General features: G+C 36.4%; 1 protein-coding gene and 2 long non-coding RNA genes across 4 annotated transcripts; 1 reads left to right on the forward strand and 2 right to left on the reverse strand.

Annotated features, from left to right (window-relative positions):
• Positions 1-875: 875 nt before the first annotated feature.
• LOC114308336 (uncharacterized) lies at positions 876-3,901 on the reverse strand. Its single transcript, XM_028253901.2, has 5 exons — positions 3,788-3,901; positions 3,122-3,225; positions 2,124-2,926; positions 1,491-1,887; positions 876-1,407 (listed from the first exon to the last, which is right to left on the reverse strand). The coding sequence occupies exons 1-5, from the start codon at positions 3,899-3,901 to the stop codon at positions 876-878; spliced, it is 1,950 nt and encodes a 649-aa protein (XP_028109702.2).
• Positions 3,902-6,261: 2,360 nt separating this feature from the next.
• LOC145794579 (uncharacterized) lies at positions 6,262-17,756 on the forward strand. Its single transcript, XR_014334495.1, has 2 exons — positions 6,262-6,324; positions 17,209-17,756. It is a non-coding gene; the product is annotated as an uncharacterized LOC145794579 (long non-coding RNA).
• Positions 17,757-19,036: 1,280 nt separating this feature from the next.
• On the reverse strand, positions 19,037-21,531 carry LOC114308319 (uncharacterized). 2 transcript variants are annotated; one of them, XR_014334497.1, is made up of 4 exons: positions 21,286-21,484; positions 21,058-21,168; positions 20,215-20,714; positions 19,037-19,176 (listed from the first exon to the last, which is right to left on the reverse strand). It is a non-coding gene; the product is annotated as an uncharacterized LOC114308319 (long non-coding RNA). The 2 variants fall into 2 exon arrangements; XR_014334496.1 differs by lacking the exon at positions 19,037-19,176 and having other exon boundaries at positions 20,020-20,714; positions 21,286-21,531.
• Positions 21,532-23,236: the final 1,705 nt, after the last annotated feature.

Raw genomic sequence — 23,236 nt, forward strand, 5'->3', positions numbered from 1 at the left:
GTTACTGTTACAGAGATCTCTGCTAGTTCCAATGTTTGGAACCAATACTGTTTACTGTCTCGATGGCCATCGACTGACTGTTCGGTCTATTCAGACCTACTGTACTGTTCTGCTATTGGATGTACTACGTATGATTGCTATGATTTCTAAATGACTGATTTGGCATGAAATATGAGTCACTGATTGAATAACTGATCTATAGATGCAATTGACTGTTTTAATTACTGAAAGGACATTCATTCTTAACCCCTTTACGCATTTGTTATTCACTGGGTTTTAGCTCACTGTTTTTATATATATGTATAGGTGAGCGTCTTGGAGGTTAAGCTTAGGCGGAGTCTTGGACCGAGCCACTGTTTTGAAGCCTACCAAGTGTTTTGGGTGCCTCCGAGTTGGGGCTAGGCCTGGAAGGCCGTTAGCAAGCTTTCAGCTATGTTATGCATTTTTGACCCGTACATCTGTTTTTGTATAAGATATTGTGTTATATGTTATGTAATGTAAGTGGGTAAATTAGCACTTTTGCATGTGATTATTTGTTCATATAGATGCACAGCTCGTTGGACTATTGGTGTTCTGTTTATTACTTCCTCAAGCCCCGATTATTTTGATTATACAGGAAGGCCTTTGGTAATCTAAGGATTACTGGCCGGTTACGATGCTAAACCTATAGGGGCGGGTTTGGGTCGTGACAGATACATGCTACTACGATAATACGATGCTGCTGTTCAAAACAGATTACAAAAGTTCATGCTATATGCCTATTACTAAATTGGTTCTTTACATGTCTTTCGGTTGTGACTGCCCATGCGGCCACATCGACCGCACCTAATCTGACTTAGTTTCTCTCCCCGAGATGGTATTCGATTCTTCTTAGGTCACCCTGGAGGACGTTTAACTACCGGTGGATATATGATGAAGTTGTCTTCCGAGAAAGAGGGTTTGTCAACTGTTGGTATTGGCTGAATGTATCCAGAATAAGCGGCTTTATACTGATCGACAGTGAAAAATTGTTCAACAAATGTACTGAAATCCCTTGCACTACTCTGTATTGCAACCACCGCATGTGCACATGGGAATCCGTTCAATTGCCACTGGAAGCAAGAACATGAACGCTTGCCAACGTCTATCAACACCGTTGGAAATGAATGGACCTCATATATGTTTTCATTTGGCTGGCTAACAATCCATGTGCAACCATTGGAGTACGCCTCCCTAACATGGCTTTCCATATTCAGATAAAGTAACCCATTCCAATTAGTAGCCAAAACTTTACGCTCAGCCCTCATAGTCATTATTTGATTTCTGAGTGTATCAACCAACCTTGTGATTGGATAATTACGCGCATCAAGTATCCATTTATTAAACAATTCTGCAGCGTTCGAGGTCATCTCTCCATACCGTTTTCCCCTGTTCACATGATGAAAACATAATGAAAATGTTATCACATATTGGGTACTTGCAATGTTAGCACGTGTAAGTCTCGTACGAACTTGAAATATGCGTTGGCCCAATGCTTCGGTGGCATATCTTCCAAGAAATTATTTATTCCAGATCGTCCTGTTTCTTTTAGCTTCGTCCAATGCTGCTGAAACGAAGCCTCAGTCAGAGCATACACACATTCACGCAACTTGGCCATTAAACCAAAACGTACACAGTTGTCAACCCATCGTAATTTATCCCTCAAATTTGCTTGGAGATGTTGTAAGCAGTACGCATGGTGTGCAGATGGGAAAACAGCAAGCAAGGATTCAAGCAGCCCAATATTATGGTCGGACACAAAAGTTAATGTGCGAGCACTACTAACAACCTCTGTCAGTTGTTGTAAAAACCAAGTCCAATTTGCAGTTGTTTCAGAGTCAACAATAGCAAGAGCTAATGGGAATAAACCTGGGAGATTCAGCAAGTTTACCGTTAGATGAAATATTTTTAACAAAGTTTATATCCACATTAACAATTGTTCACAATTCGAATCGCACCACACACAATGTTAGTAAAATAACATTAAATTGGAAACAATCTTCCAATTGGGGATCACCCACTACAAAAGTGGAGTAAAAAAAAAAAGGTTACCCACAATGTAATGCGTTACTATATGGAAGTATGAAGAAATGATCGTAAGTTGCCATCCTTCCTCGTCGCTGCAAGCAAATTGCCTTTAAATCTCCCTTTTAAAAAAATGCCGTCAAGAAACAATATTGGGCAGATATGGTTGAATCTGTCGATACAAGCTTTGAATGAAATGAAGAACCACTCAAATCGGCCGGTAGACTGCTCAAAATCCAAGTTAACATAACTCCCAGGGTTGTAATGCATAATCGCATCCGCGTACCACCTAAGTTGATCAAATGAAACATAATAGTCACCATACACTTCACCTCTTGCCTTCTCCCCACCTAACCATGCTGTGTGGTAACTAACGTTAAGGGCATACTCCTTTTTAAGGTCAAACACGACATCAGTGGAACGTGTAAGCGGCTTATCACGTAACCGATCACCAATAATATTGCAAACCAATTCAGAGTTAAGTCTGTTATTCTTCTCAGTGTGAACAACAGCACCACAACTATGCAAGTTGTTCAACCTCTTCAAGTAAAAATAACCATTGCATATTTGAACCCTTCCATGTATCAACCATGAACACCTTTTTTGCTCTCGCAACGTGCACACTGCCGTAACCCGCACTGAATCATTTTTAACAAATTTGAAGTCAAACCCACACTCAATAGCATATTTCGACAAAACCAAACGGAAAGCAACAACACCCCCTTCGAAACATTGGCCTACATGACTAATGTCGTGTGACCAATCAACTGTCATCAACATTTTCTCACTATGGTGACAATAATTGGGCAACAAATCTACGCTAGGTTGGGGACCTGTAAATGGTTCACTGTGAGGAACCAGCTGATTTGCAGACAAAGTCCCACTAAATTGAGTACCTCAATTCAAATCATCCACCTCATTTTGCAAGTCAATCGCAACGTTGATATGGGTAACGCCAATGGACCTTGCCATGGAAAACATGCTTTCCATGTCCACATCATTACACATCATGACTTGGTTCTCGTGACACGGTAATTTGTAAGATATTGAAATCGATGATGGCGTCACATCCACTCACCTATCACATAAATTTTGTATCAATTGTTTTAATGTCAATCCATTAACACCCCTGACAGCAACCGTAGATGAACCAAAGGTGCAAAAAAGCATGATGTCCATCTCCTGCACAACAAAATGAATGAAACATTAACCGTGGCATACATTCTACAAAAAACAAAATAACAAAGCATGGAAGATTTGTGATATGAAATCAAATGTGAGCGCCGCAACATCGGCATCGTACAACGTGGTCCAACCCACATTCAATCACAATCAATCACATTCAATTTCATATGTGAACAATGACAACCCAAATTAAATAACATCACAAAAAGAAGTTAGATTAACATTAATATACATTCCAAAAAATTCCATCAATCGATACAATTGTCACATTCAATTGTAAAAAATAGAAACCAAAGAGGTTGCGAAACGAAATGTGACACATATGTCCACAGTAAATACAAGAATTAGACAACACAATACCAAAACCATGCTCATGTCCATGTGTATGTGAGTTACATTCACATACATTTCAATAGTATCCACAGACAAGCAAATATGACATTGAGAAGGAAAAAAAATGAAGCCCAATAATTTTGCGATTCGTAATGTGACACATATGTTTTGAAAAAGTAGCACAACTGCAAAACACAATTTAAATACAAACGAATGTAACACAGACCATTACGCACGTAACAGCCTTCGAATCTACAGAATTGCGCCAATGTATGGTTGTACATATGATCTCCATAACAAAGTGTGACAATGGATTGCTATGACAGATTGCGAAATCCATACGATATATGAGGACATTGATGCAACACAGACCACGGAATGTAACACAAAATGTAACACAGACCATGGAAGTTGATGCAAGATTACCATAACAAAGTGTGCCAATGGATTGCTATGACAGATTGCAAAATCCATACGATATATGAGGACATTGAAAACAAAACATTCGGGAAAAAACCAGAGCAACACTCACCAATTGAATTAGCAGACAACTTGATCTCCTTCCCTCAAAACAATCTGACTCCAAAGCGGCAAGATGAAACAACCAAACCATCCAACCCAATACAATTTTGAAAACCTAACAGACTCCGTGATCATAGCGCATATCACGACACCAAACAATATGGAAACAAAACGGTTAAAACATTGCAACATATATGAAGGGTATAATAGTAAACTAATTCTATTAAAACACAATAGATAGGACTTAATGGAACACTTTCTAATTTAAATAGGACTTCACACTCAATAAGAAATTTCATAGGACTTAACCTAGCATAAGTCTCCCTAATAGGACTTATAAATAATTTTCCCTTAAATTGTATCATAGTTATAAGGTTTTGTGTTGTATAGTTATAAACCAAATTAACATTAATTATAAAAATTAGTAGTGCTTAATTATGAATCAAAGTGAGGCTTTTATAATGTTTTTGGTCAAAAACTATTTTGGTTATGTTGTATCAAGATTTGGGGTGGTTGTTGTGCGAAAGCACAACAGCTACTACTTTGCAGCCAAATTGGTCTATTTTGGAGCCCATTTCGATAATCCGAACTATTCACATTTTAAAACACATTAAGTAGAATATACCTGTAAAAAATCAAGTTAATCGGATATCGTTTACCCATTCATTTACTCACATTTGTATCTACAAAAGTAAATAGCAATTGTGATTTAAAGTATTAAAATAAATACAAATGTGAGTGGATGAGAGGGTCACGATATCCGATTAACTTAATTTTAGAATACAGTGGCTGTTGTGCCCCCGCATAGCAGTCACCCTAAATTCGTTGTATCACCCATTAATATTGTTGAACCCTAACATGGAAACCTACAAAATAAATAAATAAATAAATCATCAAGTGTTCAAGTTGGCCCTAGTGGCTCACTAATTATCAATCCTAACCATCATTACTCCATTGGTGGCTTGAACCTTTCCAAAATGGTGCAAAGACATTGGCAATCCCTTAATGCTCAAGCCCTAATCGTCTTCTTAATGCTTGAAATCTTATCTAATTGTGATTTAAATAGCACTATCGTTTAATGCTCAAGCCCTATCGTTTACCCATTCATTAACTTATATTTGCATCTACAAAAATAAATAAAAATCGTGATTTAAAGTATTAAAATGAATACAAAAGTGAGTGGATGAAAGTGTTAACGATATCCGATTAACTTAATTTTTTGCAGGTATATTTTACTTGATCTATTCTAAAATGTGAACGGTTTGAATTATCAAAATGAGCCCATTTGACTACACAATAGTGGAAGCTATGCCCCCCGCACAGCAGCCACCCTAACTCCGTTGTATCACCCATTAATATTGTTGAACCCTAACATGGAAACCTAATAAATAAATAAATAAATAATTAATTGTTCAAGTTGGCCCTAGTGGCTCACTAATTATCAATCCTAACCATCATTACTCCATTGGTGGCTTGAACCTTTCCAAAATTGTGCAAGGACATTGGCAATCTCCTAATGCTCAAGCCCTAATTGTCTTCTTAATGCTTGAAATCTTATCTAATTACCTTCTTAGTGCTTGAAATATTGTCTCCGAAATACTATCTGCACATCACAGAAATGTACATAGAAAAATTAAGGGTAAATCATCAATAAGTCTTAATAGTTGAACTTAATTCTCATCAAGCCCTATTGAAAATGAATCCTAGTCAAATCGTTGTTAAAAATAATTCTTTCTGACGATTTTTTATATATGTCGTTAAAAATTAACAATTAGTGATTTTTTTTTGTCACGATTTTTATAAATTATCGCTAAAACTTACAATTAGTGATATTTTTTTGTGACGATTTTTCAAACTATCGTTGAAAGTTGAAAATTAATGACTTTTTTTGTGACGATATTTTTAAGCTGTCGCTAAAACTTATAAATACTAACATTTTTTTGTGACTAAATTTTCAAACTATCACTGAAAATTAACAATTAATGACATTTTTTAATAATGTTTGTTGAAAAACGTCATTAATTATCATAAGATTTATTGGACAATAAGTTTACATATTATGACCTACACATAAACTCCCCAAATTAATGCATATTTCATGTTCATTATGGGCTGTTCATAGCATTATTGATATAGTAACAAAATTTGCCTATATATTGACATGCACACTTGGAATCTATTATTTTCATCATTCATACATTCCTTTTTTTTTTTTTTTTTTTTTTTCAAGCAACAAGAGTGGTATGTTCTGTAATCCTAGTTTTATTAATGCAGTTGTGCTTTTGCTTACTTCACTACAACAAAAATAGTCTTTAGAGACGAAAACTAATGACGAAAATTTTTTTTGTCACGAAATACGTATCTTTTAATGAGGAAAATCATATTTCGTCTCCAAATGTACCATTTTTGGAGACAAAAATAAAATTTCGTCACCAATCTAAATCATAATAAAAAAATTAGGTGACGAAATTATTTTTCGTCATTATTTATATTTTTTTTGTCACCAAATATTTTCCCGCTAATATTTTGGAAGGGTGCCAAAATTTTGAGACTTTTGGTGACGAAAAAATTTGTCACCAATTATAAAATTATTAATGACAAATATATTTTTGTCACCAATAATTTTTAATATTTTAATATCATTTAGTGACAAAACGATTTTTGTGGTCAATATTTTTATCTTTGATGAGGAAATAATTTTGTCACCAATAAATAATTTAGTCACTAAATATTTTAGAGGGAAATAAAAATGTTTTGGCGCCTCAAACACACCCAATAATTTATCGGTTCAGACCTATTTCTCACTCACACACACACACACACACACAGAGATGACGCCGCTGCTCATTCTCCTCATCGATTCAGGCACAGATTCAGCGCCGATTGGCTCACTCTCCTCACCGCCGTCACCCTCTCCTCACCGCCGCTGATCTGTTATCTTCTCCTCGCCTCACCGCCCCTCGCTGCTGTGCCGATCTAGCGTCTCCTTCCCTTGCCGATCTCATCTCCTCTTCTCACCGCCGGTGATCTGTTAGTCTCTCTCTCTCTCGTTGCTCTTTTCTCTTGATGCTCCCTGTTTTTATCTTTTCTTTTGCTACTCTGTCTTCTGTATACATGATATTGTTATAGATATAATATATATATATATATATATCCTGCTCTATTTTATTTATAATTAGATTCTGAATATAATTAGATTCTGAATATGAACCTTATAATTTGATTAAGATATGAACCTTGTAATTTGATTAAGATACTGTGAAAGTAAATTAAAGTATTGTTTCTGGAGGGGAAAGATTTAGGTTTAATTTCTCCATCCTAATTCTTTCTTTAGTTACTTTTTTGTATACTTTCTGATTGTAATTCGAATCGGAGTTTTGGTAATGACTGAACATTTAAGATTTGTATGATTATGAACCACATGAGAAGAAAAAGACCTTTGCTGTTCAAGTAGTTATTTGAATTGCATGACATATGATGCATTCCATTTACCCCAATATTGAAGTTATTGACACAGTCATGATTTTCTTTTTTATTATAAATTGGGATGTAAGATTTTGAGATTAAGTAATTATCTTTTTAGTAATAAAATTCAGAGAAATATATAAAATATTATTCTTGTTTTCTTTGTGTTTTTCGTTCATTTCATACGCATCTCTACATCAGTTATAGAGTGCCTAATTTGTCATGAAATGCATTTGAAACTTAGGGATATAAGAGGCTAAGTGGAAAATAGTACAAGCTTGGATCATATAATCCCAAGGAGATGGATGGACGCCAATATATATACTATACATCATGTGCCATTATATATATATTTTTTAATGATTTGTTGAATATAACTTAATAGTTGAATATAACTCAATGTATATATAATATACATCATGTGTCATTATTTTTTTTTTTTAATGATTTATTGAATATAACTCAATAGTTGAATGTAACTCAATGTATACACACAAATTCAAGTGCTATTATTTTTTTTTTAATGATTTGTTGAATATAACTCAATAGTTGAATATAACTCAATGTATACACACAGATTCATGCGCCATTATTTTTTTTTTAATGATTTGTTGAATATAACTCAATAGTTAAATATAACTCAATGTATACACACAGATTCATGTGCCATTATTTTTTATTTTTAATGATTTGTTGAATATAACTCAATGTATAATATACATCATGTGCGATTATTTTTTTTTTTTAACGATTTGTTGTTCATGGTGGTGTTAGAATGTTAAAATCAATAATGACCATTTTTGTTAGTTTTTATTCCTTACTTGCATATAACATTAGAACTTGTATAAGAATCTTCATTAAAGATCTGGACATATATTTGGTGAAGTTGTTATTGAATTTTTCAATTTAATTAGTTCATAAATACACAAGTCTACATTATACTATATTGTTCCTAATCTTTCATTTGTGATCAGACATGGATAAAAGTTGGATTGCCCTAGGTAGGACGGCTAATGGAAGGATGAGTAAACCATATAATGATGGGGTCAAGTTATTTCTTCAATTTGCAATGGGGGTTTTAGACCATATTGGTAATCTGTTGTGCCCATGTATGAAGTGTGTGAATGTTTGTAGACAAAATCTTCAAAATGTGGAAATTCATTTGCTCCAATATGGGATTATGCAAACTTACACTGTATGGCACCAGCACGGGGAACCCCGTGTTTCAAACGAGGCTTACCATGATGATGAGATGCGACTTGATGGTGATGAAATTGTAGGTGGTATTGACGCCTTAGTAAAAGATCGAATAAGAGGGGAATCGACTGATACAACCCAAAGGGAGGAAGTGAGAACTTTTGATCAATTGTTGATTGATGCCAAGCGTGAGCTGTTCCCAAATTGTACAAATTATACTTTGTTAAAGTTTGTGATTGAGGTGCTTAATATGAAGGTAACAAATCATTGGAGCAATAAGTCAGTTGATATGATGCTAGAGTTTTTAAGTAGACTTTTACCGAAAGAAAATTTGGTTCCAAAGTCAACTTATGAAGCTAAGAAAATACTACGTGACTTGGGCTTGTCATATGAGCTCATTCATGCTTGCATAAATGATTGTGTATTATTTTGGAAGGAGAATGCAACACTAGATAAATGTCCGACGTGTAAGACATCTAGATACAAGATCAATCGTGGAAGGGGTAAGAAGATCCCTCATAAAGTATTGCGGTACTTCCCTTTGACACCAAGGTTGAAAAGATTGTACATGTCAAGGAAGAGTGCTGAGGACATGAGATGGTACAAAGACAAACGAGTGGACGACGAGATATTGAGGCATCCTGCTGACAGTGATGAGTGGAAGGAATTTGATGCACAACATCCCGAGTTTGCCTTGGAGCCTCGAAATGTAAGGCTAGGGTTGGCCGTTGATGGGTTTAACCCTTTTGGGAACATGAACAACTCTTATAGTTTGTGGCCCGTCATACTCATTCCATACAACTTGCTACCTTGGTTGGTTATGAAGGATCCATTTTCTTTGATGTCATTACTTATTCCTGGAGAATCGCAACCAGGGATTGATATTGACGTCTACATGCGACCATTGGTAGATGAGTTGAATGATTTATGGACAAATGGTGCATTGACTTACGACGCCTCCACCAATGAGACTTTTCGAATGCATGCAGCTTTGTTGTGGACAATACATGATTGGCCTGCATTTGGTGACATATCTGGGTGGAGAACAAAGGGTCATTATTCTTGTTACACTTGCAATGATGAACCGTATTTTCAATCTCTGAGAAGTAAGACGGGGTACACTAACCATCTATGTTACTTGCCTGAGAACCACCTAGAAAGGCGAAAGAGTAGGGCTTACAATGGTAAGATTGAGAAACGGAAGAGATCTTTGGAGTTGCCGGCGGAAAAGATACAAGACCAGTTGGACAACGTGACAGATGTCATATATGGAAAGCATCCAAGTAATAGAAAAAGGCCCCGTCAAGCACCTAATTGGACAAAGGTAAGCATCTTGTATGAGTTACCCTATTGGAAGAAGCGAAAACTTCGACACAATATTGATGTCATGCATGTGGAGAAAATTTTTAGTGAAAATGTTTTCGGAACTATGTTAGGCATTGATGGAAAGAACAAGGACACAGAGAAAGCACGATTAGACTTGGAAGATATGGATATAAGGAAAGAGCTATGGCTAACACAACGACCCGATGGATCATATGTCACGCCTCGAGCAATCTTTTCATTGACACCTGCAGAAAGGGAGGGTTTCTTTGAATTTTTAAAAACTGTCAAGTATCCAGATGGGTATGCGGCAAACATATCCAAATCAGTGAATGCAAGAAATGGTAGACTAACAGGCCTAAAAAGCCACGACTGCCATGTACTAATACAAAGAATTCTTCCCATTGGAATGCGTGGTTACGTGGATAAAGAAATTAGCACAACACTTTTTGAGTTAGGCAATTTCTTCCAAGACTTATGCTCTAGGACACTAAGGCGGAGCGAACTAGAGAAATTAGAGGAACGTATAATACACATTTTATGCAAGCTTGAAAAGATCTTTCCTCCAGCCTTCTTCGATGTGATGATCCACTTGGCTATTCATTTGCCTCGTGAGGCTATTCTTGGAGGACCCGTACAATATCGATGGATGTACCCTAATTTGTCATGAAATAATCTTGGAGTGAAGAATATTACAAATTCTTTAGGGAGTGTGGTTCAGCCCAAATGTGCAACTGCAAGGGAAAAGGGAATTAGGGTTGAGGTAGATGATGATGTTGAGTATAACCCTTCAGAGAGTGAGGATGACAACGATGATGAGTCATTGGGTTCCTTTGACCGCGAGGTATTATACACATTTTATATTTGTGAGTGAACATGTCTTTTACTTTTTACATTTCTTCTTCACATATCTTACACATCATATCTTTTATAAAATATATTTTAACTGTTTTAAATCTTGTTTTCACTGTTTGATTATGTTCTTTCAGGAACAACAGATGGCACCAGGACTTCGTTTACGGTCTCATTCAAGGCCATTACCTCCCACCCCAGAGGAAATGATGGATCCCCCAAGTGAAGAGGCCGGTACCCAACCCTTACCAGCTCATAATGTGCAACCTGAGGACGAGGTGACTGCATCTACCATCGTTGGTAAGTTTGCAAAGTTGTTTTTAAGGTTTAACTTGCATTTGTTTACTTACTAACTCAATTAATATTATATCCTTACAGCATCACATGACAGACGTGGTCGTGGCCCGACACGTGGCATACAGGCCCATCGCATTGTCGAGAAGGATGGGAAGATGTTAGTTCCTATACCTGAACAGTTTCGTGCACCAGTAGGAGACAACGCCTCCAAGCTAGTCTCCAAAATTGGTATAGAGGTTCGAACGCAGTTACCAGACCTGAGTGTTCGTAGGTGGAAGAAGGTGAATGTTGCTGATAAGGAGCCGATGATCCAACGCTTAGCGGTAATTATTGACAAACTCTTTTCATGTTTAGGCTTTGTTTCTTTGTAATTTTTAATTTTTTTTCATTTTGCAGGATCAGTTTGATCTACAAGGCAATCAGACTGATGTAGCAAAGGCTTTAGACACACAGTTTGGTCAACGATTGAGTGGTTTCACCTATAAGTTGCACAAACAATACAAGCAACTTAAGGATGCAAGAGGGGAGGATTACGCGAGAAGCCACCCACCTACAAGAGTTACTCTCAATCAGTGGACATCTCTAATTGACAAGTGGAATAGTCAAAAATTCAAGGTAAAATGTTTTATGTATGTTAATTGTCAAAAATTAAGTTTTTTCTTACTAATGTTATCTTTTCTTGTTTGTATTGGTGTTTCAATTGTGTAGGAACAATCACTAGCTAATGTGAATAATAGGATGCAAATGAAAACAAAACATCGATGTGGATCAAAATCAATCCCGGTCAGGGTACACAGCTCGGTGCGTTCTACACATTTATTTTATTGGATTAGTAGGCTTTGTTATTTAAATCATTGAATTAACATTGACAAACAAATGAAGTAGATAATTGTAAATGGAAAAGTGCCCGATTTAGCAGAATTTTACAAGTCCATCCACTACAATTCGGACACGCATGAATGGATTTCATCGGAGAGCCAAGTTAATTATGTATGTACAAGGCAATGCCTTTCAATTTTGATAATATTATTTATTTTGCTATGTAGGGTAGAATAACTTATACTTTGATTTATTTCAAATTAATAGGACAACCTGATACAGACGCAAGCAGAACACCTCTCGCAGACTAGTGCGATCCCCTTGACCCCAGAGGAGTTGTTAGTGAAGGTGCTTCAGCCAAGGCCAGGTTATGTAAAAGGACTCGGTATGAGGCCTTCTTTTTTTGTGAATACAACTGTTGCACCTGCTGAAAATAGTGACCATGTTCAATGCCTCGAGCTGCAAATAGCACAACAAAAAGAACAAATTGCAAGGTTTGAAAAGTCAGAGAAGAAACAAAGCAAGAAGATACAAAGTATCATCGAGTGTTTGAGACAGAAAGGTATCACGGGAAATTTTGAGAGTGGGGAAAGTTCAGATTCTGATTAACAAGCTTCTTGGTTAGTATATTATATTTCTATGCTAATTTAGTAGAAATTTCTCCTTCAACTAAGATAGTGAACTATGCACGTAAAAGCCCGAGAAACATCACAAACACTGAAATATGTACGTGGCTCCCAATTAGGAAACTACTTTGACATTTGCACTATTCCAACATGTAGGCATGAAACTAAGTAGAAAACTATTCCAACATGTAGGCATGGAACTAGTTGAAAAAATATGCAACAGCCACAAGACGGCCCGGGAAACACCTCAAACACCTCGGGACGGACCAATGTGAGTTGTGGAAACTTATGGAACTAGCACGGGACTTTCGGTTTGAAAACTAAGTTCAAAAATGCACTTTTCCACACTTAAGCCTGAAAATAGGCATTCGGGGGGCCAAAATCGTGCAAAAGCCACGAAACGGCCCGGAAACACCTCGGGACGGACCAATGTGAGTTGTGAAAACTTACGGAATTAGCACGGGACTCCCGGTTTGAAAACTAAGTCCAAAAATGCACTTTTTCACACTTAAGCTTGAAAATAGGCCTTCGGGGGCGAAAATCGTGCAACCGCCACGAGACGGCCCGGGAAACACCTTAAACACCTCGGGATGGACCAATGTGAGTTGTGGAAACTTACGGAACTAGCACGGGACTCCCGGTTTGAAAACTAAGTCCAAAAATGCACTTTTCCACAGTTAAGCTTCAAAAATAGGCCTTCGGGGGCCAAAATCGTGCAACAGCCACGAGACTGCCCGGGAAACACCTCAAACACCTCGGGATGGACCAATGTGAGTTGTGGAAACTTACGGAACTAGCACGGGACTCCCGGTTTGAAAACTAAGTCCAAAAATGCACTTTTTCACACTTAAGCTTGAAAATAGGCCTTCGGGGGCGAAAATCGTGCAACCGCCACGAGACGGACCGGGAAACACCTTAAACACCTTAAACACCTCGGGATGGACCAATGTGAGTTGTGGAAACTTACGGAACTAGCACGGGACTCCCGGTTTGAAAACTAAGTCCAAAAATGCACTTTTCCACAGTTAAGCTTCAAAAATAGGCCTTCGGGGGCCAAAATCGTGCAACCGCCACGAGACGGCCCGGGAAACACCTTAAACACCTCGGGATGGACCAATGTGAGTTGTGGAAACTTATGGAACTAGTACGGGACTCCCGGTTTGAAAACTAAGTCCAAAAATACACTTTTCCACAGTTAAGCTTCAAAAATAGGCCTTCGGGGGCCAAAATCGTGCAACAGCCATGAGACTGCCCGGGAAACACCTCAAACACCTCGGGATGGACCAATGTGAGTTGTGGAAACTTACGGAACTAGCACGGGACTCCCGGTTTGAAAACTAAGTCCAAAAATGCACTTTTTCACACTTAAGCTTGAAAATAGGCCTTCGGGGGCCAAAATCGTGCAACCGCCATGGGACAGCCTGGGAAACACCTTAAACACCTCGGGATAGACCAATGTGAGTTGTGGAAACTTACGGAACTAGCACGGGACTCCCGGTTTGAAAACTAAGTCCAAAAATGCACTTTTCCACAGTTAAGCTTCAAAAATAGGCCTTCGGGGGCCAAAATCGTGCAACAGCCACGAGACTGCCCGGGAAACACCTCAAACACCTCGGGATTGACCAATGTGAGTTGTGGAAACTTACGGAACTAGCACGGGACTCCCGGTTTGAAAACTAAGTCCAAAAATGCACTTTTTCACACTTAAGCTTGAAAATAGGCCTTCGGGGGCGAAAATCGTGCAACCGCCACGAGACGGCCCGGGAAACACCTTAAAAACCTCGGGATGGACCAATGTGAGTTGTGGAAACTTACGGAACTAGCACGGGACTCCCGGTTTGAAAACTAAGTCCAAAAATGCACTTTTCCACAGTTAAGCTTCAAAAATAAGCCTTCGAGGGCCAAAATCGTGCAACAGCCACGAGACTGCCCGGGAAACACCTCAAACACCTCGGGATGGACCAATGTGAGTTGTGGAAACTTACGGAACTAGCACGGGACTCCCGGTTTGAAAACTAAGTCCAAAAATGCACTTTTTCACACTTAAGCTTGAAAATAGGCCTTCGGGGGCGAAAATCGTGCAACTGCCACGAGACGGCCCGGGAAACACCTTAAACACCTCGGGATGGACCAATGTGAGTTGTGGAAACTTACGGAACTAGCACGGGACTCCCGGTTTGAAAGCTAAGTCCAAAAATGCACTTTTCCACAGTTAAACTTCAAAAATAGGCCTTCGGGGGCCAAAATCGTGCAACCGCCACGAGACGGCCCGGGAAACACCTTAAACACCTCGGGATGGACCAATGTGAGTTGTGGAAACTTACGGAACTAGTACGGGGCTCCCGGTTTGAAAACTAAGTCCAAAAATACACTTTTCCACAGTTAAGCTTCAAAAATAGGCCTTCGGGGGCCAAAATCGTGCAACAGCCACGAGACTGCCCGGGAAACACCTCAAACACCTCGGGATGGACCAATGTGAGTTGTGGAAACTTACGAAACTAGCACGGGACTCCCGGTTTGAAAACTAAGTCCAAAAATGCACTTTTTCACACTTAAGCTTGAAAATAGGCCTTCGGGGGCCAAAATCGTGCAACCGCCACGAGACGGCCCGGGAAACACCTTAAACACCTCGGGATAGACCAATGTGAGTTGTGGAAACTTACGGAACTAGCACGGGACTCCCGGTTTGAAAACTAAGTCCAAAAATGCACTTTTCCACAGTTAAGCTTCAAAAATAGGCCTTCGGGGGCCAAAATCGTGCAACAGCCACGAGACTGCCTGGGAAACACCTCAAACACCTCGGGATTGACCAATGTGAGTTGTGGAAACTTACGGAATTAGCACGGGACTCCCGGTTTGAAAACTAAGTCCAAAAATGCACTTTTTCACACTTAAGCTTGAAAATAGGCCTTCGGGGGCGAAAATCGTGCAACCGCCACGAGACGGCCCTGGAAACACCTTAAACACCTCGGGATGGACCAATGTGAGTTGTGGAAACTTACGGAACTAGCACGGGACTCCCGGTTTGAAAACTAAGTCCAAAAATGCACTTTTCCACAGTTAAGCTTCAAAAATAGGCCTTCGGGGGCCAAAATCGTGCAACAGCCACGAGACTGCCCGGGAAACACCTCAAACACCTCGGGATTGACCAATGTGAGTTGTGGAAACTTACGGAACTAGCACGGGACTCCCGGTTTGAAAACTAAGTCCAAAATTGCACTTTTTCACACTTAAGTTTGAAAATAGGCCTTCGGGGGCGAAAATTGTGCAACAGCCACGAGACGGCCCGGGAAACACCTCAAACACCTCAGGATGGACCAATGTGAGTTGTGGAAACTTACGGAACTAGCACGGGACTCCCGGTTTGAAAACTAAGTCTAAAAATGCATGTTAAATTGTATATGTTATAGATAAGATAGTAATTGTCTAACTTTTTTTTTTTTTTTTTTTTGTTTCATTTTTTTGCAGATTCGAGATTTGATATAGACGTGTTTGGTAATTTGGAGGGCCAATGGTAGCTCATTTTGTGTTTTTGTTCATATTACCTTAGATGTATTTTGGTTGTGTTGTAAATTTTATATTTTTGTTAGTATTAAGGGGCATGTTTGGTAATCCGCCCTTGATATTTTATTTTTGTTGATATTAGTAGACATATTTTTTGTTGGATATTAGGAGATGTGTTTGGTAATCTGCATATGGTTGATATTATATTTTTGTGGATATTAGTAAACGTTTTTGTGGATATTAGGAGACATGTTTATAATCCGCATGCAATTCATGTTGTATTTTTGTGGATAGAGCTAAAATTCGATTGTGATGTTTATGAAAATGAACAGATTTTTGTATTGATTTGTAATAGATATTTTATTGAACAGGTTATTGAAATGCGCAGGGAATTGTTACTGAAAAGAAAAAATTTCGGAAGAAAATAGTACCCCCATTTTCAAAATTTTTAATTTTTATTAGTAACGAAATAAAAAATGTTGCTATAAGTTTTCAAAAAACATGACGAATAATTTTGTCACTAATGATATAGTACGAAACAAATAATTTCGTCACATTTGCTGAATATTTCGTCGCTAAATTGACATATTTGGTGACAAAATGTTTTTTGTCATTGAATAATTTTCTTTTTTGCTCATTTTAGTGACGAATTTTTTTGTCACCTTAATCTATATCATTGGTGAGGAAAACTTTGGTCACAAAAATATATTTGGTGACGAAATATTTCATCGTAAAAAACAATTAAAATAAAATATTATTTACTTTTGGTGACGAAATTGGTGTTTTAGAGGACGAAAAATTCAACATTTGGAGACGAAACATTTCGTCGCCAAAAATGAAAAATAGGTGACGAAATTGTTTTTCGTCACCAGGTACTTTTTGTGACGACGTATAGGCCACGAACCTGGTGACAAATTTTTTTCGTCACAGATCACTTTAGTGACGAAATTTTGATGTTTGGAGACAAAATCAGTCTGTCACCAAAGACCTTTTTTATTGTAGTGCTTGACTTTCTAATTTGTTTTATATAACTTCTTTTAAGGTTAGCGGTGCGGCTTGAACCATGAATCCTTTCTACTAATCTTGGTAGTTTTCATGTCGATATTGGCAACTCTACAAGCCAATACAGAAAGGCCCACTTTGGTGGATTATCGGCTTCCATGTGATGCAAATCGTAGTCGAAAGGTTAATATTGGTGCAAACAATAAGGGTTCAAATGAAAAAAGTGAAAGTACTAGCATTGATGCGGAGAGTGAGCACAATGATGATTATAAAGCTGAGATCCAGCGCCTCCCTCCGGAGGAACACCACTCCTTTGTATGTCCCCCAACCAAGGGTTAATGGGATGAAAATTTTGTGTTGTTCCTAATAAAATGGTACCACTGTTGAAAAAAAAGGTATCAATATCAATATATAAGCAGTGGGTCTACAAATTTAGAAAAAAAGAAATATCATAAATTTATCAAGAATGCAAAATGGAAATCTAAGATTCATTCATGAAGTGGGTCATACGAAAAAGGTTAAATCTTCGTCACAAATTTGTATTTCTATATCAATTTCTGAGTTTATCTTCAAATCCAGAGAATTTTCCATATATAGTAGTCAAAGTGTGTAATGTCTCTCCTCCCCAAATATTAATTTCCAAAAACTATCAATTGGATCAACAATTTTAATGTAATAGTGTGTTTGTCCAATTATAAACAATTATGCAATAATCTAATTACTATTTTCTTTCTTTCAAAATGGTTACCTATACTTGTGATGCGCTTGTGATGAGGGGTATGCGTGGTGCAATTCGGATGATTTGAGAGTAAAATTACAAATTAAATTGTGAATGACGGATTAATAAATAAGCAAACTGCGATTTGAGTGATTTGAGACAATTTCAATTTACTAGTTGATTGAATAATATTCTTAAACAATTATCAAGTATTTGCATAATATACGACACTAATTTGCATAATATTATATATATATATATATATATAACACAAACTATTTTTTCATATATATACTATTAATTTGTAACAAATTTCACATCTTAAATATCTCTCACTCATTTTTACGTTGATATTCCATTAGATGTTTAATATATATATATATATAGATATATATATATATTAACTATAGCAACGCGGAGTGGTCTCGATGACAGATTATAAATTTCAAAATTTGATCCACAATTAGCGATGGATCGATACTGATTGGTGTGTGCCACGCTCCAAAATTTGGACAATTAAATATTAAATTAGGATTAAACCCCAATCAATATTCCAACATCCAAATCCTAGGGGTAAAACAAAAATCTAAATGTTCTCGTCTCTATATGGTTCAAATAAATTTCAATGCTCAAAAAAAATTACAAGGGGTACAAAAAAAAAAAAAAAAAAAAAATGCCAACCAAACTATCTATCATAAATTCATAAATAATCAATACCTCCAACATTAAAGTAGTAACAAATAGTCAAAACAACTTAAATAATGTAAAGTTAGAAAAATCCACAATGCCGAGCATCTCCAACGGTAGTAGGCATTTTACCTATCTAAATATTACTATAAAGTATATATTTTATTTTGCCTATTAACTGTTTTATGTTTTTACTCCAACCATGCTCTTTATTTTAGCTATTTATCCAAATACTATTAATTTTATAGAATGCCACATTAACAACAAAGATGGAGGGAAATGATCCTAATGATTGAATGCATTTTGCCTAGTGTTGAAGGCTAGCTACATGTAGCTAGTGAATATGAGTTGAGCCAAAATGACTAATCATATGCCTAGTGCATTGGAATTGAAAAAAGTGAATCACACTAGGCATTTTAACTAACAAGTATTATATGCCTAGTGCATTGGAGATGCTCTAAGGTCATAAAAAAAAAATAAAAAAATAAACTAATATCAACTATAAAGTCCAAAAAACAAAAGAAGTCTGAAAGACATGTCCTATAACCGTAGTTATTTCTCGTTATCACCGTAGTCCCAACTAATCCTGCAAAGGAAGTTCGGCTGCGCTCAAACAGAACGCACCCGAGTTGCCAAGAGACAAAATGGGTCAGTATACAAGTATACTGGTATGAGTACAAATATTTGACACTCATGTGTCCACCAGACACAAACAAAAGTATATTTAATTTTTGTTATGGGACTATACAAGTAGTTCCACCGACACTGAGATGAAGGGGTAATTTCCTAAGATATAGTGATATTTAATTTCTTATCCGTACATAACTAAACATAAATTGCGATTTTGTTACATCAGCGCGCATGAGATGAAAAAAAAATGACAACAACATACAAAGAATCCAGCAAGAAGAATTCCAGCGTGGATGAAATTTTGGGAAGACTGCACGGGAAATTTGTATTCAATAGCACAGCATTTCATTTCCTCCTCATTGGCAAACTTTATTGATGCATTAGCAACGGCTCAAGGCAAGGAAATAAGGACATCAGACATGTAATTTGAGATTACACATATATACATGTTGCACCAATTTCAGAAAAGAGAAGTACGGAGGTTTTAATTGATCACACTTAGGAAAGGCTATGGGACACAGAATGGAATATATCCTCAACTCATTTACTATATAGAACTTAATTTTCTTTCTCATGCAAGTCATATGCATATCACTGTTTTTCTGTAAGAAACGTGATATAAATCATTGTTGGTTTCTAGCTTGAATATTCATCTCTGAGCATCGCAAAAGATAGATAAATCAAATCAAACTAAACCAAGTCTTAAGTTTCATCAAATGGAGTCGGCTACATGATTGCAAAAGATAGATAATAATAAAAAAAATGCAATTATTCAGAATTTCTAAGGACACCTTTTGCTTTGGGTATTCATAATGCTTGATCCAACAAACTCAGATGAATTAAATAGAATACTGTCAATTTATAACATAGAGATGTCAAATGTTGAGCAAAATCCTAGCGTAAAGGCAATGTCAAAGTCTAGCAGTGGTTTACCAGTTTACCCAAACTTAGCAGCATATTTTGAGGTGAGAAAATGAAACCAAGTAAGCTGAACAAGAAAAAAAATCTTACCATCTCGGTGACAATCAATTTATGATGGACCACCACACTAGATTTCATGTTGGTGGACGTTCACTGAAGGAGCTTTGTCCCCGAGAACTGAAGTGAAGAAACATCGAAACAGCAACGATCCACAGCAAGAAAATCATAAACACAACTCGAGTTTTCATGGAAACAAGTTCACCTAACCGATCTTTCTCTTCACGCAAAGCATTGAATTCCTCGATAACTACCTCAATTAATGCATTCAAAAGCTTCTTAGATTGGAGATCAGCATTTGTTGAATTCATAACTTGAATTTGCGCTTGCTTGAGATGATTCACCACCACCTCTGCCTCCACAGAGACAATGTCCACACTCTTTTTGGATTCAGCAGATCTGCAATGACCGACTGAGACATTAACTACTTCATCCTTGTCCACAGTGATAGTGGACGACAATGGAGTGAGATCAGATGGAGAAAATGTCTCCAATGAAGGCGAAATCACCTGATTCGGTGATGCGATGAAGCTCTGAAACATAAACTTATTCAAATAATAAGCAACATTGAATCGCGAAGTAAAACAGAAAACAATAATGATCAAACTCTATGCAACAGTGAATAAAACACGACCAAACTATATGAATCAATCACTCAGAGTAGGTAACAGAAACATATTCAAATTCACTCTCAACAATTAACAAATTAATATCAAAACAGTGTTTGTCAATCAAACAGTAAGCAACATTGTTGCAAATTGAATAAGGCAATAACGATCAAACGCGAAGCAACAGTGAATAAAACACGATCGAAAGTACAAATCAATCACACAAAGAGTAGGTAACATTCAATTGAGAAGTGAAATTCGGATTTACCTCTGCGGATTCACGGAGTTGATTATCCTCGGAAATCTCTGAGATAGAAGAGAACTCGATCAAGTCTTTTGAAACCGATGTAAATACAGAATTCAAGCACTTTTGGCTATTCTGCAACAGTAAATTAACAAAATGAGAGATTTGAAAATTAAATCCACATGAAATGGATAGATATATGTTTGTAGAGAGAGAGAGAGAGAGAGCAGAGAGCTAGGGTTTTGATTATACTATGTGCGGCTTGTTAGAGCGTTCGAAGGTGGACTTGGATCTGCGAATTTTTTAGTGTTGATGTTCCATCTTTGGAGTTTGAAGCTGGTATTCCTTCATCTCTCTTCCCTCTCTTCTCTGTGATTATGATTCTATTTTGGCGGGAGGATTTCAAACTTGTAACAATAGTCAGAACGGTCCTCCTTCTCGGGGTTGTCCGTTCGAGTTGTTACCCGTGTCAAAACCTTATTCAAATTCAATTTGTCCGGTAAATAAGATAATGTAGAATACATTTTAAATCAAATTTTAACGGTCAATTATTTTTTCAGCTCACTTAGTTCGATAAACATAAAATTATATAAAAATATTAAATTACTCAAACTTAACTCCATAAAAACTCGTTTGAAATCAATTCAAAAATTGAATAAATCAAGCTTGAATAAATTTTAAAAATTATAAAAAATTTTAAACCAAATTTAAATAGTCACATATTCGACTTGTTTATTATCTCTATATCTCCTTCATATCATACTACTATCCATATATCCTTTAATACTCTATTCCGTGGGCCTCATATCATATTGGACTCACACGATAATTTGAACCGTTCCTCTCATAGGTTTAACAGTAAAGATAAGTTGTGTAAAAAATCAACTTCATCACATATTATTTGACAAAAACAAATTATGTTTTATTTTTTAATATAGATGCCAATTATGAGTTTTAAACTTAAATCGTTTATTTTATAATACAAAATATTCATCTATTTATGAATATCTGATGACGCTTATTTTTAACATGGATGATCAAATGGTCTTCATTATAAAGGTTGTGAAATGAATGATTCAAATAATCGTTGTAAGTATAAAACCCACAAAATAAAATATGAAATAGATCCAACAAAGCCTAACTGTTTGATCAGTCGCTTGGGCCAGGCCAAGCGACCAGCTAGGCTAGTTGCACTTTGTTAGAAAGTTAGGGCTAATAGAATAATTACCAGCAAATTTTATGAACTTAAGCTTATTTTCTTGAGTTTTTATGCTATGTTTGTTTACGAGATTTTGGAAGAGATTTAAAAAAAAAAGAAAGAGAAAAGATATGTAAAATTATGTAAAATATAAGTATATTTTATTTACATTTTACCTATATTTTTCTTTTTCCATTTCTTTTCCAAATCCCAGTGTTAATGATTTTTTTACGAATTTGCCAATCATTTTAATACTAAAATTTGTTTGATAGTTTAAGAAATAAAACTCAAACGAAGATTTGTTATTTTATTTTTTTTCAAAACTAAAATTTTTTTCATAAAAAAAAACAATCAATTACAAAATAAAATTAAAAAAATAGTTACAAGCAGAATTACTTCAGTTATTAGGCTTTTATGAAATTTTTTATTATTTTTATGAATTAAATTTATCACAGTTATAAGGTTTTGTGTTGTATAGTTATAATCCAAATTAACATTAATTATAAAAATTATAAAAATTAGTAGTGCTTAATTATGAATCAAAGTGAGGCTTTTATAATGTTTTTGGTCAAGAACTATTTGAGTCATGTTAGGGATCATAAATAAATTATCAAATTTTCTACCAAACCTCTCATATTGGTGTGGGACCGACACACATGTAATTTGTGTGAGTCTCGTACCCATGTGAAATGTTTGGTAAAAAATTTGTTAATTTATTTGGAGTCCATAACATTTTTCAAATTATTTTGATAGTGTTGTATCACCCATTAATATTGTTGAACCCTAACATGGAAACCTAATAAATAAAGAAATAAAACATTAATTGTTCAAGTTGGCCCTAGTGGCTCACTAATTATCAATCCTAATCAACACCCATAATTTGGCACCATCTGTAGGAAAGTAAAGAGAATAGATGGCCAACGACAGGCAGAAAGAAAAGATCGGGGACGACATCCCATATGGGAGTGGTAAACATACCGATCCCAATACTGAAGAAGAAAACCA

This window comes from Camellia sinensis, chromosome 7 (genome assembly GCF_055761805.1).
Source record: "Camellia sinensis isolate YWXY chromosome 7, ASM5576180v1, whole genome shotgun sequence".
Lineage (NCBI taxonomy): Eukaryota > Viridiplantae > Streptophyta > Magnoliopsida > Ericales > Theaceae > Camellia > Camellia sinensis.